The sequence below is a fragment of the Podarcis liolepis genome (assembly GCF_965112155.1).
Source record: "Podarcis liolepis genome assembly, chromosome: Z".
NCBI lineage: Eukaryota > Metazoa > Chordata > Lepidosauria > Squamata > Lacertidae > Podarcis > Podarcis liolepis.
Window position 1 is genome coordinate 10670840 of NC_139570.1, and position 12295 is coordinate 10683134.

The window sequence follows — 12295 nt, forward strand, 5'->3', positions numbered from 1 at the left end:
CTTCAACTATTTCCCTAGGCCCAAACAGCGTTCTTGCTCTTCTTTCATACAGCAACAAGTCCCTCTTTAAATTATACACAGTAATGTAGCCATAGACCACTCCACAGGTCCTCAGCTTCCTGCACCCCAGCACCACAGAGCTGGCAGACCCCAAAGTTTTTCAACGTGCTTTTCTCCCCCCACATCCCCACACTGCCCACACCTCCTTGAGTCAATTCAGAAAGCAGCACAGTCCATTCCAGAGGCCTCTAATCCCCACAGCCCAATCCCAATAATGTCTCACACCCCACAGAGTGCTGGCCCACTCCACTCTCCTATGGCTTGCACATCGAGCCTTCTTTCACACCTCTAGGGCAACAAATAACCCTCTCTACTACCACGGCCCACTCATCTCCTTAAGGAAAGGCCTTTGCTGCAGTTGTGGTGTAGTGGCTGTACATTGTGAAGACTAGGGCTGGGGAGACCCGAGTTCAAATCCCCACGCAGCCATGTAGCTCACTGGGTGGTCATGAGATAATCTCCCAGTCTAACTGTTTTGGGGATAAAACTGGAGCCAAGTGAGTTGGCTGAAGAGCCATAAATGCCATAGTCTCCCACAACCCAGACCCACACAGAGCTTTCCTCACACGGTCCAGAGAGCAAAGTAACAGTACCTCGCAGACCCTTCTTACACAAGAAAGGGCTTCCAGAGCCTATAAAGACCCCCACACATAAACCCACTAAGCGAACCAGACCCCTGTGTCAGGCAACTATCCGCACGCAGAGCCTTGCTTATGCCCCACAGAGTGCTAACCCCATTATACTTTCCACTATCCCCTTTCTTCCATCGCATAGGGTTCCTTTACCCATACAAACACCACCACAAATCCTCTCCACTGCTAAGGAACATGCTTCTTTCCTTGCCCTAAAGCCCTAGACCACCCCCCAAGCCATGCAGTCAGGCCACCTACCCCCTAAAGCCCTAGACCACCCCCCAAGCCATGCAGTCAGGCCACATACCCCCTAAAGCCCTAGACCACCCCCCAAGCCATGCAGTCAGGCCACCTACCCCCTAAAGCCCTAGACCACCCCCAAGCCATGCAGTCAGGCCACCTACCCCCTAAAGCCCTAGACCACCCCCCAAGCCACCCACCCCCTGCACCCCTAGACCACCCCCAAGCCACCCACCCCCTGCGCCCCTAGACGACCCCCAAGCCATGCAGTCAGGCCACCTACCCCCTAAAGCCCTAGACCACCCCCCAAGCCATGCAGTCAGGCCACATACCCCCTAAAGCCCTAGACCACCCCCCAAGCCATGCAGTCAGGCCACCTACCCCCTAAAGCCCTAGACCACCCCCAAGCCATGCAGTCAGGCCACCTACCCCCTAAAGCCCTAGACCACCCCCAAGCCACCCACCCCCTGCACCCCTAGACCACCCCCAAGCCACCCACCCCCTGCGCCCCTAGACGACCCCTAAGCCATACAGTCAGGCCACCTACCCCCTAAAGCCCTAGACCACCCCCAAGCTACCCACCCCCTGCACCCCTAAACCACCCCAAGCCATGGAGTCAGGCCACCTACCCCCTAAAGCCCTAGACCACCCCCAAGCCATGCAGTCAGACCACCTACCCCCTAAAGCCCTAGACTACCCCCCAAGCCATGCAGTCAGGCCACCTACCCCCTAAAGCCCTAGACCACCCCTAAGCCACCCACCCCCTGCACCCCTAGACCATCCCCCAAGCTATGCAGTCAGGCCACCTACCCCCTAAAGCCCTAGACCACCCCTAAGCCACCCACCCCCTGCACCCCTAGACCACCCCCAAGCCATGCAGTCAGGCCACCTACCCCCTAAAGCCCTAGACCACCCCCCAAGCCATGCAGTCAGGCCACATAGCCCCTAAAGCCCTAGACCACCCCCCAAGCCATGCAGTCAGGCCACCTACCCCCTAAAGCCCTAGACCACCCCCCAAGCCATGCAGTCAGGCCACCTACCCCCTAAAGCCCTAGACCACCCCCAAGCATGCAGTCAGGCCACGTACCCCCTAAAGCCCTAGACCACCCCCCAAGCCACCCACCCCCTGCACCCCTAGACCACCCCCAAGCCACCCACCCCCTGCGCCCCTAGACGACCCCTAAGCCATGCAGTCGGGCCACCTACTCCCTAAAGCCCTAAACCACCCCCAAGCCACCCACCCCCTGCACCCCTAGACGACCCCTAAGCCATGCAGTCAGGCCACCTACCCCCTAAAGCCCTAGACCACCCCTAAGCCACCCACCCCCTGCACCCCTAGACCACCCCCAAGCCATGCAGTCAGGCCAACTACCCCCTAAAGCCCTAGACCACCCCCAAGCCATGCAGTCAGGCCACATAGCCCCTAAAGCCCTAGACCACCCCCCAAGCCATGCAGTCAGGCCACCTACCCCCTAAAGCCCTAGACCACCCCCCAAGCCATGCAGTCAGGCCACCTACCCCCTAAAGCCCTAGACGACCCCTAAGCCATGCAGTCAGGCCACCTACCCCCTAAAGCCCTAGACCACCCCCCAAGCCATGCAGTCAGACCACCTACCCTCTGCACCCCTAGACCACCCCCAAGCCATGCAGTCAGGCCACCTACCCCCTAAAGCCCTAGACCACCCCCAAGCCACCTACCCCCTGCACCCCTAAACCACCCCCAAGCCATGCAGTCACCTACCCCCTAAAGCCCTAGACCCCAAGCCACCTACCCCCTAAAGCCCTAGACCACCCCCCAAGCCACCTACCCCCTGCACCCCTAAACCACCCCCAAGCCATGCAGTCAGGCCACCTACCCCTTAAAGCCCTAGACCACCCCCCAAGCCATGCAGTCAGACCACCTACCCTCTGCACCCCTAGACCACCCCCAAGCCATGCAGTCAGGCCACCTACCCCCTAAAGCCCTAGACCACCCCCAAGCCACCTACCCCCTGCACCCCTAAACCACCCCAAGCCATGCAGTCACCTACCCCCTAAAGCCCTAGACCCCAAGCCACCTACCCCCTAAAGCCCTAGACCACCCCCCAAGCCACCTACCCCCTGCACCCCTAAACCACCCCCAAGCTATGCAGTCAGGCCACCTACCCCCTAAAGCCCTAGACCACCCCCAAGCCATGCAGTCAGGCCACCTACCCCCTAAAGCCCTAGACCACCCCCAAGCCATGCAGTCAGGCCAACTACCCCCTAAAGCCCTAGACCACCCCTAAGCCATGCAGTCAGGCCACCTACCCCCTAAAGCCCTAGACCACCCCCAAGCCACCCACCCCCTGCGCCCCTAGACGACCCCCAAGCCATGCAGTCAGGCCACCTACCCCCTAAAGCCCTAGACCACCCCTAAGCCACCCACCCCCTGCACCCCTAGACCACCCCCAAGCCACCCACCCCCTGCACCCCTAGACCACCCCCCAAGCCATGCAGTCAGGCCACCTACCCCCTAAAGCCCTAGACCACCCCCCAAGCCATGCAGTCAGGCCACCTACCCCCTAAAGCCCTAGACCACCCCCAAGCCATGCAGTCAGGCCACCTACCCCCTAAAGCCCTAGACCACCCCCAAGCTACCCACCCCTGCACCCCTAAACCACCCCAAGCCATGCAGTCAGGACACCTACCCCCTAAAGCCCTAGACCACCCCCCAAGCCATGCAGACCACCTACCCTCTGCACCCCTAGACCACCCCCAAGCCATGCAGTCAGGCCACCTACCCCCTAAAGCCCTAGACCACCCCCCAAGCCACCTACCCCCTGCACCCCTAAACCACCCCGAAGCAATGTCCCAAGTCAGGCCACCTACCCCCTAAAGCCCTAGACCACCCCTAAGCCACCCACCCCCTGCACCCCTAGACCACCCCCAAGCCATGCAGTCAGGCCACCTACCCCCTAAAGCCCTAGACCACCCCCCAAACCACCTACCCCCTGCACCCCTAAACCACCCCCAAGCCATGCAGTCAGGCCACCTACCCCCTAAAGCCCTAGACCACCTCCAAGCCATGCAGTCAGGCCACCTACCCCCTAAAGCCCTAGACCACCCCCAAGCCACCCACCCCCTGCACCCCTAGACCACCCCCAAGCCACCCACCCCTGCACCCCTAGACCATCCCCCAAGCTATGCAGTCAGGCCACCTACCCCCTGCACCCCTAGACCACCCCAAGCCATGCAGTCAGGCCACCTACCCCCTAAAGCCCTAGTCTACCCCCCAAGCCATGCAGTCAGGCCACCTACCCCCTAAAGCCCTAGACCACCCCCCAAGCCACCTACCCCCTGCACACCTAAACCACCCCGAAGCAATGTCCCAAGTCAGGCCACCTACCCCCTAAAGCCCTAGACCACCCCTAAGCCACCCACCCCCTGCACCCCTAGACCACCCCCAAGCCATGCAGTCAGGCCACCTACCCCCTAAAGCCCTAGACCACCCCCCAAGCCACCTACCCCCTGCACCCCTAAAACACCCCCAAGCCATGCAGTCAGGCCACCTACCCCCTAAAGCCCTAGACCACCCCCAAGCCATGCAGTCAGGCCACCTACCCCCTAAAGCCCTAGACCACCCCTAAGCCACCCACCCCCTGCACCCCTAGACCAACCCAAGCCATGCAGTCAGGCCACCTACCCCCTAAAGCCCTAGACCGCCACTAAGCCACCCACCCCCTGCACCCCTAGACCACCCCCAAGCCACCCACCCCCTGCACCCCTAGACCATCCCCCAAGCTATGCAGTCAGGCCACCTACCCCCTGCACCCTAGACCACCCCCAAGCCATGCAGTCAGGCCACCTACCCCCTAAAGCCCTAGACCACCCCCAAGCCATGCAGTCAGGCCACCTACCCCCTAAAGCCCTAGACCACCCCCAAGCTACCCACCCCCTGCACCCCTAGACCACCCCCAAGCCATGCAGTCAGGCCACCTACCCCCTAAAGCCCTAGACCACCCCCTAAGCCACCTACCCCCTGCACCCCTAGACCACCCCCAAGCCATGCAGTCAGGCCACCTACCCCCTAAAGCCCTAGACCACCTCCAAGCCATGCAGTCAGGCCACCTACCCCCTAAAGCCCTAGACCACCCCCTAAGCCACCCACCCCCTGCACCCCTAGACCAACCCAAGCCATGCAGTCAGGCCACCTACCCCCTAAAGCCCTAGACCACCCCCAAGCCACCCACCCCCTGCACCCCTAGACCACCCCCAAGCCACCCACCCCCTGCACCCCTAGACCATCCCCCAAGCTATGCATTCAGGCCACCTACCCCCTGCACCCCTAGACCACCCCAAGCCATGCAGTCAGGCCACCTACCCCCTAAAGCCCTAGTCTACCCCCCAAGCCATGCAGTCAGGCCACCTACCCCCTAAAGCCCTAGACCACCCCCCAAGCCACCTACCCCCTGCACACCTAAACTACCCCGAAGCAATGTCCCAAGTCAGGCCACCTACCCCCTAAAGCCCTAGACCACCCCTAAGCCACCCACCCCCTGCACCCCTAGACCACCCCCAAGCCATGCAGTCAGGCCACCTACCCCCTAAAGCCCTAGACCACCCCCCAAGCCACCTACCCCCTGCACCCCTAAAACACCCCCAAGCCATGCAGTCAGGCCACCTACCCCCTAAAGCCCTAGACCACCCCCAAGCCATGCAGTCAGGCCACCTACCCCCTAAAGCCCTAGACCACCCCTAAGCCACCCACGCCCTGCACCCCTAGACCAACCCAAGCCATGCAGTCAGGCCACCTACCCCCTAAAGCCCTAGACCACCCCTAAGCCACCCACCCCCTGCACCCCTAGACCACCCCTAAGCCACCCACCCCCTGCACCCCTAGACCACCCCCAATCCACCCACCCCTTGCACCCCTAGACCATCCCCCAAGCTATGCAGTCAGGCCACCTACCCCCTGCACCCCTAAACCACCCCGAAGCAATGTCCCAAGTCAGGCCACCTACCCCCTAAAGCCCTAGACCACCCCTAAGCCACCCACCCCCTGCACCCCTAGAACACCCCCAAGCCATGCAGTCAGGCCACCTACCCCCTAAAGCCCTAGACCACCCCCCAAGCCACCTACCCCCTGCACCCCTAAACCACCCCCAACCCATGCAGTCAGGCCACCTACCCCCTAAAGCCCTAGACCACCCCCAAGCCATGCAGTCAGGCCACCTACCCCCTGCACCCCTAGACCACCCCCAAGCCATGCAGTCAGGCCACCTACCCCCTAAAGTCCTTGACCACCCCCAAGCCACCCACCCCCTGCATCCCTAGACCACCCCAAGCCATGCAGTCAGGCCACCTACCCCCTAAAGCCCTAGACCACCCCCCAAGCCACCTACCCCCTGCACCCCTAGACCACCCCCAAGCCATGCAGTCAGGCCACCTACCCCCTAAAGCCCTAGACCACCCCCCAAGCCACCCACCCCCTGCACCCCTAGACCACCCCCAAGCCATGCAGTCAGGCCACCTATCCCCTGCACCCCTAGACCACCCCCAAGCCATGCAGTCAGGCCACCTACCCCCTAAAGCCCTAGACCACCCCCAAGCCACCCACCCCCTGCACCCCTAGACCAACCCAAGCCATGCAGTCAGGTCACCTACCCCCTAAAGCCCTAGACCACCCCCCAAGCCACCCACGCCCTGCACCCCTAGACCACCCCAAGCCATGCAGTCAGGCCACCTACCCCCTAAAGCCCTAGTCTACCCCCCAAGCCATGCAGTCAGGCCACCTACCCCCTAAAGCCCTAGACCACCCCCAAGCCATGCAGTCAGGCCACCTACCCCCTGCACCCCTAGACCACCCCCAAGCCATGCAGTCAGGCCACCTACCCCCTAAAGTCCTAGACCACCCCCAAGCCACCCACCACCTGCACCCCTAGACCACCCCAAGCCATGCAGTCAGGCCACCTACCCCCTAAAGCCCTAGACCACCCCCCAAGCCACCTACCCCCTGCACCCCTAGACCACCCCCAAGCCATGCAGTCAGGCCACCTACCCCCTAAAGCCCTAGACCACCCCCCAAGCCACCCACCCCCTGCACCCCTAGACCACCCCCAAGCCATGCAGTCAGGCCACCTACCCCCTGCACCCCTAGACCACCCCCAAGCCATGCAGTCAGGCCACCTACCCCCTAAAGCCCTAGACCACCCCCAAGCCACCCACCCCCTGCACCCCTAGACCAACCCAAGCCATGCAGTCAGGCCACCTACCCCCTAAAGCCCTAGACCACCCCCCAAGCCACCCACGCCCTGCACCCCTAGACCACCCCCCAAACCATGCAGTTAAGCCACCCAACTCCTAAAGCCCTAGACCACCCCAGCGGGCGGCGGCAGGGGACCAAGACCGTCCACGGCTTCCTTGGGATGATTCCGGCCAGCAGGCCTCCCTCCCCCAACCACGCCGACGACCCCGGCCCACCTCCCCCTTCTTCCCCGCCCCACAGGTGCTCCCGGCGAAGCCCACAGTTACAGCCCCGAAACCTTCTCCGCGGCAAAACCCACCCCCGGGGGCAGAGGCCGGCCAGCGCTCCCCCATAGTCCATCCAGCCCCATTCCCCCCCCCCGCCGCCGCTTCGCCCCCTCCCTCCCCCGCCCGCCCCCGCCTCCCAGGGCAGGCCTCGAAGGGGGGCGACTGCCGAGCCCCCCGCTCCGCTGCATGGCGTCCCCCAGCAGCATCCCTCCCGACCCTCCTCCCGGGGAGAGGCCTAGTCGCTGGCGGAGGGCGAAGCCGGACCCGCCGTTGGCTTCCCCCTCTTACCGGAGGCCTTCGCCACCTCTCCCGCCGCCGCCGCCGCCGCCGCCCCCCCCCCAAACCGGCTCCTCGCGGCCTCTTGCTCGGGCCTCCCCGGGGCGGAGCGCGCCGGGCCCCGCTACCCGCGGGGGAACTGGGGAGCCTTTGCTTGCCGGAGCCCCGAAGCCTCCTTCTTCTCCGCCTTCTCCTCCTCGCTTGTCAAAGGGACGTTGCCTCGCCGCTGGGAAGCCAAGCGAAGCCAGGAGCCCCTCGGACGCCCAGCGCTGACTGCTATTTATTGCCCGCAGGTAGAGGTGTCCCACCCACTCAGTTTCCGTGCGGACCCGATCCTGTGCCGCGCTCGCGAGTAAAAGCCCCCTCCGAGGGCTGCTACTCACTTGCAATAATAATTAAAGGTTGCTACGTGTCCTTTTTTTTTTTTTAAAGGGGGGGTGTAACAAATTGAGACAAATTGCATTTATTCGCTTTGAATAGCCGGCGCAAAGTCCTCTTTTTTAATATATATATATAATTATTTTGCTCTTCCATATACAGTGGTACCTCGGGTTACAGACGCTTCAAGTTACAGACTCCGCTAACCCAGAAATAGTACCTCGGGTTAAGAACTTTGCTTCAGGATGAGAACAGAAACAGTTTCAGGTTAAGAACGAATTAAGTGCCACTGTGTGGCAACCCTAAAGTGACCATAATAACAGCAGTCAATTGACAGATTTGCAGACGGGTCCTAACTGACCACATTTTATTCCGCAAGGAAAGGCGCTTGCTCGCAAGTAAACGCAGCGCCATGCAGGTGGTTTGTTTTTGTCGGAGCGTGGAGCATGTTTGTTTTCTCCTGCTCCGGAGGGTAATGACTCGAACCAGCGGATTCAAAGTCACAGGAAAGGAGATTTCGCATCTGAACATCAGGAAGAGCTTTCTGGGGGAAGAGATGTGTTCGACAGTGGAAAGGACTCCCTCGGGAGGAGGTGGCCTCGCCTTCCTTGGAGGTTTTAAACAGAGGCTTGATGGCCATCGGTCAGGGATGGTCTAGTTGAGATTCCTGCAATGCCAGGGGGTTGGCTGGATGACCCTTAGGGGTCCCTTCCAACTCTACAGTTCTCTGGTGCAGGTTTGTGCAGATTCCTGGGGCACAAGGTGGATGCAAGGGGTGCATAGGATTGCAGCCAATCTTATGCACCTTCGGCTTGGGAGTAAGTCCCACGGATCATGATGTAGGCCAGTAGATTGCTGCTATGCAGGCTGATTTACCACCCTGCTTATTTAGAAGCAAGAATAAGTGTTTTCCTTTTCAAATAATACAGAGCATGGTGAAATCACAATAAGAAAAACCTCCCCTTCAGTAGTTTCAAGCACTACTACAGGTTCCACATAATACCTGTACTGTACCACATTGTTTAGTGTGGCAGCACCTGCACTTTGGAACTCCTAGCCTATTGCAATAAAAGAATACCATTTTTTGCAGACATGGGGTGCCTTGTCTTTTTGTTGGTTTCCGTATCCACATACCCTGTCAGTTAACTTGCCTGTCAAAGCTGGGCTGCAGTTTTGTGCCAACCACACATCTCAAATAAATCTATATTTAACGTTCTCCAGTCCCCAGCTATGGCCAATTGTGCTGCGGCCATTGGTTGTGCCATAAGGTCTTTAGAGCATTAACCTGCTGCACACACACACACACACACACACACACACACACACAATACAGGCAGTATTGCTATTTTAGAATCAAGATCCTTGCGTTACGAGTCCCATTTCATGAAAGATTTTATCCCAAAATAGGTATACCTGAGGGATCATCCACCACATGTGAAAAACAGAGGCTGGGTATATACCCCAGGAGGAAAATGTACAGCATAGCTGAAAGACCATCAATGGGCCATGGGCAGGGATATGGTACAGTCGTACCTTGGTTCCGGAACGCCTTGCAACTTGAACATTTCGGCTCCCGAACGCCACAAACCCGGAAGTGCAAATGTTCTTTGGAACCTGAACGTCCAACGCTGCTTACGCAGCTTCTGATTGAGTGCAGGAATCTCCTGCAGCCAACTGGAAGCCGCGTCTTGGTTTTCAGAAGTCGAACAGACTTCCAGAACAGATTCCGTTCCAGAACCAAGGTACAGCTGTATTTGAAAACTAATGTTCCATTTCAATATGCTCCCCCCCCCCCGCTTTTATCTAAGATGTTTCAAATAGATTTTCTCATTACCAGTGGCGTAGCGTGGGGGGTGCGGGGGGGGGGGCCGGCTGCACCGGGCGCAACATCTGGGGGTTAGGGTTAGGGGGCACAAATCCACGGGTTAGGGGGCGCAAATCCACGGGTTAGGGGGCGCAAATTACTTGCCTTGCCCCGGGTGCTGACAACCCACGCTGCGCCACTGCTTATTACACTGTGTGCACTGGTGTGGCAAGAGAGGATGGCATGTGTCGTGGGAAGATTCAAGGACAATCAGAGAAACATTTAAACATTTCAATGTATAAATATAGTGCATATGAGTTTTCTCTCTCTCTCTCTCTCTCTCTCTCTCTCTCTCTGTGTGTGTGTGTGTGTGTGTGTTGCAGAATATGGATAGATATCTTTTCAAAATGAGAGCAAAAGCATCAAGAGATACTGAGGACAATCCTGGTTGTGTTTTCCAATGCATTTCTTACCAATAAAACAGCAACAGTGTGGTGCCAGCATATTTTTATTCTGAAAGTATGGCCCAGAAAAAGAAGTTTGAAACTGCTGCTCTATTCCATTGACGGTGCTGGAGTGCCCTCTGCTGGGCACTTACCGAACTATTTATTGAATGTTTTATGAACTAGACCTGTTGGAGATCCAACCAATTAACAAAAACAGACTAATATACAGTACATAGGAGATATGGATTGGTCAAGAAAAGTAGTGATTATTTGCATGAATGAGTAAAGGTATAAATGCAATTGCTTTAAATGTGAAGGGGTTGGAAAACCTGATAAAATGGACTAAGACAGCAGAATTTCTTTATAAAAGGGATCCACAAATATTTTTCCTGCCAGAAACACACAAAGCCAATTGGAAAAAAATATGTTTTATTCAGTCATGGGTGGGACAAAGGTTCAGAGCAAGAGGTTCAAGCTAAGGAGGAGGTATAGGCATATTAATACGCACATTACTTAATTTCCAAACTACTAAAGCGCTGAGAGATGTAAATGGAAGACTTGTATTTGTTGAAGGGATTTTTAATGGAATGCCTAAGGTAACATTGGCATCTGTCTATGTACCAAATAGTGGTCAGTTTCCTGCAAAATAACTTTGGGTAGAGCTGCTAGGGATTTAATAATTTTGTTTTTGTTGTACTAATTATGTATATTATGCAATAAGAATTGCAGTGCTATCTAGTATACTGTCATCATGTTGCTTGTGTTGTTTGTTGTGTTAGGGATTTAATAATTGACAGTGACCTTAATTGAACATAAAAGGTTTATCATAAGCATTTGGCTGATTCTGCTTAGAAAAAGAAATGTTAAAGCGCACTGGAACTTTAAAAAGGCAGATAGCTGCTGAAGCTCTCAAGACTGCTGCAAGAGTGGGGATTAAGAGACATATGCTGAGAGGCACATGAACCCAGGGGAAACCAGTCACTCACATGTGATTCCAATTTTCTAGATTTAACTTCTGCCTCACTTCTGAATGCAGTGCAAGGGACGCAGACAGGAGACGTTAAAATAGCAGAACATGCACCAGTCTCTGCAAAATTTGACTTTGCTCCAGTGTGGTACTTCAGCCCAAATCAACTGATTAGGGTAAAGTTTACAAAAACACTAGCAAATTTCTTTAAAGAAAATAATCCTGGAGGAATAAGCTCCAGTTTGTTGTGGGGAAACTATGAAGACAGTCATGAGTGGTGCTTCTATTCAGATAAAATTAAACAAATAACACTGAATGGGGAGAGAAAATATCAATTAGAACAGGAAATCTCCTTTTTAGAACAACTACACAGAGGAAGAGGATCAAAGGGTATATTTAAAAAGCTACAAATAAAATGGAAAGAATTAGAAACTATAGAAGCAGAGAAAATGATACAGCTGTCATATTTAAAACAAAAACATACGAATTGGGGGGAAGGAATCAAAACTCTTAGCAAACAGATTATGGAGAAAAAAGAAATAAAACAATCATAACTGGTATAAAAAGCAAAAATAAGAGAAAATGCATTTTCTACCAAAATAATCCGTAAATAATTTAAGGAGCTCTAAATGATTCTTACAACGACTTTGTAAGATAGTCCAGTATTCTTATCCACAAGATGCAGTAGTGGAGCTGGCAAATAGTTGCCTACCAAAGGCTGTCCAATAAGCTCATTAGTGAAGAAAAATACAAAGCACATGCATGTCTTGCCAACAGACCACTCTGCAGCATACAAGCTTTCTCTATATAGAATCTACCTTGCTAGAAATAATAGGGCAGTTCTGAAAGACCTAGCAGCTTTAAAAAAGAATCCAATTTTTAAAAATTGCAGAAATCCAACTACATCCAGATTACTTAATAACCTAACAGCAGCAGATTATAGCTGAAATGGAGGTTCTCAGAGAGCAAACATCTGCATATATAGCAGATATAGCAAAGC

The 12295-nt window shown here is 55.9% G+C and overlaps 1 protein-coding gene across 2 annotated transcripts in view; it reads right to left on the reverse strand.

Moving 5' to 3' along the window:
- The window catches only part of LOC310698765 (A-kinase anchor protein 17B-like), a 25451-nt gene extending 17366 nt beyond the window's left edge, over window positions 1-8085 (reverse strand). Inside the window, exon 1 of one of the 2 annotated variants that reach the window (XM_083486331.1) lies at window positions 7713-8085. Coding sequence is in view for 1 of the 2 variants with exons in the window: in XM_083486330.1 (XP_083342456.1) it covers window positions 7457-7490 (34 nt within the window). In the remaining variant the exon portion in view is untranslated. Of the gene's footprint in view, window positions 1-7456; window positions 7534-7712 lie in introns of those variants that run through there. The other variant, XM_083486330.1, reaches the window with a different exon arrangement.
- Between the last annotated feature and the right edge of the window lie 4210 nt (window positions 8086-12295).